Source organism: Mandrillus leucophaeus, unplaced genomic scaffold (assembly GCF_000951045.1).
Source record: "Mandrillus leucophaeus isolate KB7577 unplaced genomic scaffold, Mleu.le_1.0 Scaffold165, whole genome shotgun sequence".
Lineage (NCBI taxonomy): Eukaryota > Metazoa > Chordata > Mammalia > Primates > Cercopithecidae > Mandrillus > Mandrillus leucophaeus.
The window spans coordinates 3,425,941-3,430,676 of NW_012101643.1; the positions used below are offsets into that span (position 1 = coordinate 3,425,941).

Here is a 4,736-nt window from a genome sequence, read left to right on the forward strand (position 1 = left end):
TGGTGGCAGGCGCCTGTAATCCCAGCTACTCAGGAAGCTGAGGCAGGATAATCACTTGAACCCAGGAGGTGGAGGTTTGAGTGAGCAGAGATCATGCCCTTGCACTCCAGCCTGGGTAACAGGAGAGAAACTCTATCTCAAAAAAACAAAAAAAAGGTTCACTTTATGTTCTATCAATTTGCTTCAATTCTTTTTGCCTCAATTAAAAAAAAATGTTTTAAAAGGAACTACCTAGGAGTAAGAAGGAGATGTAAATATAATTTTGTTGACAGTTAAACCTATTCAATAATAATGATGTTTTTGCATTTTGAAAAATTGATGAAACAAAACCCAGTGATACACAGGCAGCCCTCGTGGTTCTGAGCGAGCTGCGGGGACTCCTGCAGCCCCGCCAGGGAGCACTGACGGATGACGCACCTGACAGCTTTCCTGTCTGTTTCTCTGATAGAGGTGGAGAAAACCCGGTGCCAGCATGAGCGAGAACACATTCTCGGGGCAGCGGGGGCGGCGGACCCACAGCGACCCATTCCTCCAGGGCTGTTCGTTCCTGAGTGCGATGCGCACGGGCACTACGCGCCCACCCAGTGCCACGGCAGCACCGGCTACTGCTGGTGCGTGGATCGCGACGGCCGCGAGGTGGAGGGCACCAGGACCAGGCCCGGGATGACGCCCCCGTGTAAGTGGGTGCAGGCCGTGCTTGGGCGTGTGCCTGAGAAGGACCTCGGGGACCGGAATTGCTGAACACGTACTTGGCTCTTCTGCTGCGCTAAAGCTTGAACTGTTCCACTGGCTCCAGCCCCACCCCCTCCCTCTGCACCCCTCTTGCCTCTCACCCCGCTCCTCCCCATGCTTCCTCTCCTCCTCACACTCTCTGTCCTCTTCCCCTCTTCTTTCTCTTTCCCCATCCAACACACACACATGTGTAGGGTGTAAATACCCAGTGGGGCCTGCCACAGCAGTACCCTTAATGGCAGCAGAGCGACTGTGTGTGCTCCGGGCCTCCCAGAGGAACTCTTTGCCGAGGGAGGCTGGAGGTGGAATGTTCCTGCTCTGGGATATGGCAGGGACGGTGGGGACCAACCTGAACGTCTTCCCCAGGGCTCGGTGTCCTAGGCAGTGGGACCTGTTCAGACCCTTGCAACCCTTGCCTCCTTCAATCGTGCCCTAGGGCCTTTAGCTACTTGGGTTGATTTTTCAGTCCAAGGAGCAAACAGCCACAAAGCTTTCTGCGTGAGCTGGTTTTAAGACCATCACCGGAGGCAGTGGGAAGTTGCTGTCCTAGGGGCCAGGGGCCCTGTGTGAGGCCCAGCCTGGTGGCTGTGTGACTCTGGACAGACACCTTCCCCAGCCTCAGCGTCCTCAGTCTCAGCCTAAGACATGAGGCAGAATAACCCTGAGAGTGATTCCCAGCTCTAAAATTCTGCTTCTGTTGCAAATGTAGAAACTGGTTATTGTCACAAATTATCAAAAACCAATATAATAAATCTTTGAATCTCCACTCACAATTTAGCTAAAAATAATAGATTGATCTCCTATCAGATATTTCCCCAAAGCTGCTAATAAACAGTAAAACAATTACTCAGAAACTTCACTCATTCACACAGCCAACATTCACTGAGGGGCAGTGCTGTGGTGGGTGCTAGGATATCCAGAGGAAATTCACGGTGCTGGGCGCCCAAGAAGCGGAAAGGACGGTGAATAAACAGGAACAGTGTAGGGAGATGAGCTTTAGGAGAGGGTGGACAGCGACCAGGGAGCCGAGGAGGAATCCTGGCTTGTGTGGGGCGATGGGCTCATGGGTGAGGCTGTCCAGAAGCAACACTACGTGAGCCACGTTTCTAAGCCTGCGTATTGGTCATGAGGGCAATGAGGAGCCTGGGATGGGTTTGGAGCAGGTGCCCATGTGAAGCAGGGTTTAGGTTTAGAGTATCACTGGCTGGGGGTAGAAGCTGAGAGCCAGGCATGACAGTCCCTGGCAGGGGGGAGGTGAAGGCTGTTGCACTAATGATGAATCCAGGTGAGAAACGGATGGATTTCAGAGATATGAAAGAGGTCAACCAGATTGGTTTATGTCACCGATTGGGTGTAATAGGCAAGACAGACAAGAGAAAGTGACCTTGGGGACAACCTTGTCCAGCTCTCACTGTAGAGAGCAGGAGACCAGGCCCTGGAAGATGCATGCCCTGTGCACACAGCGAGTGAGTGGGCGGGACCAGGACAGGGCTCAGGTCTCCAGACACCCCGATCAGCCCTCTTAGCCCTCCTTACTCTGCAGCACAGCTGTGTGTCCCTCCTGGGACATTGTCTTGTCAAGTGAATCAAGGAGCCAGCCAGGGTTTGAGGTCAGCAGATGAAAAGGCAAGCCTGACTCTGAGGGAAAAGGAGCCCCTGGCCATGATTTTGTTCTTGAAAGCCCATAAACATCATGCTCTTGCTTGTCAGGCCCCAGTCTGTCTATCCCTGTGGCACCGGGACAGAGTGCACTGCATGGGGCAAGCTCATTCTGATAGGCTCCTCCAGCATGAAAAAGCTCAATAGCTTGCACTAGAGCATGGCTCCCCGTGGGCAGGGAGTTCAGGGATGCTGTTTTTGCTGTTGTGCTATCACTGGTGCTGCCGGTGCTGCCGGTGCTGCTGGTGCTGCTCTTACTTGCTTCACTCCTCTAGCACCAGTGCCCAAAGCAGAGCATACTGTAGCCAAGCTTTTCTATTACGAGGGAGGCCGGCCGGGCACGGTGGCTCACACCTGTAATCCCAGCACTTTGGGAGACCTAGGTGGGCAGATCACTTGAGGTCAGGAGTTTGAGACCAGCCTGGCTAACATGGTGAAACCCTGTCTCTACTAAAAACACAAAAATTAACTGGGTATGGTGGTGCGTGGCTGTAATCCCAGCTACTCAGGAGGCTGAGGCACAAGAATCGCTTGAATCAGGCAGGCAGAGGTTGCACTGAGCCGAGATTGCACCACTGCACTCCAGCCTGAGTGACAGAGCAAGACTCCATCTCAAAAAAAAAAAAAAAAAAAAAAGAGGGAGGCCAAGCCTTTTTTTTCACATGACCTTTAACGCTTTGTATTACCTTCTTCATCAGTGCCCTTTGACTGAAGGCTTTCTTCTGGTGCTTTCAGCTATAAAATGGGCAATGTGTGGCTGTGGCAGTTTGTGGTGCCATGAAGATGATATGACCTGATGTGTGGGTGTGTGTATGTGTGTGCATGCTGTGTATGTGTGGGGGTGTGTGTGTGCATTTGTGGGTTTCTGGTGCACAAGGGCCTCGCTCACTGACCCCCTCTGCCATGCAGGCCTGAGTACAGTGGCTCCCCCGATTCACCAAGGACCCGCAGTGCCTACCGCCGTGATCCCCTTGCCCCCCGGGACCCATTTACTCTTTGCCCAGACCGGGAAGATTGAGCGCCTGCCCCTGGAGGGAAATACCATGAGGAAGACAGAAGCAAAGGCATTCCTTCATGTCCCGGTGAGTGCTGGCTGATTGCACCTGGTGACAGCTCCTGCTTCAGTGACCTGGAGAAACAAGCAGGACGAGGTCAGACCAGAACCCCAGGCTCAACCCCTGGAACCATGGGTGCTCATTCCATGTGGGCCTAGGTGACCATCTCTAGATGGGGCCACTGTATTGCTGAGCTGCCCATGAGGCTCACAGTAAGATGGGCACAGATGTGGGAAGGCCTTCCAGAGCTACCCCTTGGTGGTGGCTTCACGCTGATTTCGTACCTTGTTCGTGTGCATCTGCTGGCTTGATCTTTCCATTCCTGCTAAATTCATGGTGATTCATCTTTCAGCAGCTGCTCAATTCGAGAGCCTCATATCTGCCCTGAGGTAGCAACAAGCATTGGAGTTTTTAGAGGCTTTCAAAGCTTCAAGATGCATTTTGTGATTTAGGGACTTCTTTTCCCATTAGATAGAGGTTGGGCAATTCAGAAAAGTCATTCTGTTTTATCTGATCCTGACTCCTGCCAAGAAACCAAACCTGAGACCTGCAGGCTTCCACTACAAGGCTGAGTCAGAGTTGTTGGAGCAGTGGGAGGGGCTATGAGGGTCCCATGAGGAGTGAAGGAGAGGGAGGGTCTGAGATCATTGGCGCTTGTAAAAGAAAGTCCAGCAGAAAGCCCTATCATTCCTCACTGGGGGCACAAAGTCTGCTTGAAAATTCTTGGTAAAGATGCTACTTGGGCCATCTTGTCTGCCACAGGCCCAGCTTCCAGTTTTTCTTCTCTTCCTCCTTTCTCTACCCATTGTGTTTTCTTCTTTTTCTACTTACTCTTCCTGAATTGATCTCCACTTCATAGATGCCACACATAGCCACATCCCTTCTTTGGGACCAGGGAGGAAATATCAGCAAAAAAGTATCCAAAATAAAAATACTTCTCAAAAGCCTCTTGCAAAGAAGTCTTTATGAGATTCATGTCCTTTTCCTGCACAAAGCCCTCAGATGGGTTCCCTCTTCACTCAGAATAAAATCCAGTCCTTTGCATGTCCCTCAAAACCGTATAGGATCTGGCCTCTTGTTCTCTCTCCCACCCTGTTCCCTACCACTCTCACCTCACTCACCGACTTCAACCCTCTGGCCCTCTGGCTGGTCTTTGAACACACCAGGCACATCTCTGTCTCAGGGCCTTTGCACTTGCAGTTCCCCCGCCTGACAATTGCACAGTTCACTGCCTTACTTCATGCAAATTTCTACCAAAGCATCATCTCTCAGAGAGGCCTGTCCTGATCC

At 51.8% G+C, this 4,736-nt stretch overlaps 1 protein-coding gene across 1 annotated transcript in view; it reads left to right on the top strand.

Annotated features, from left to right (window-relative positions):
• NID1 (nidogen 1) overlaps positions 1–4,736 on the top strand; it is a 122,744-nt gene that overhangs the window by 104,496 nt on the left and 13,512 nt on the right. The window contains exons 14-15 of the mRNA XM_011976394.1: positions 425–676; positions 3,301–3,473. Coding sequence (XP_011831784.1) covers positions 425–676; positions 3,301–3,473 — 425 coding nt within the window. The remainder of the gene's footprint in view (positions 1–424; positions 677–3,300; positions 3,474–4,736) is intronic.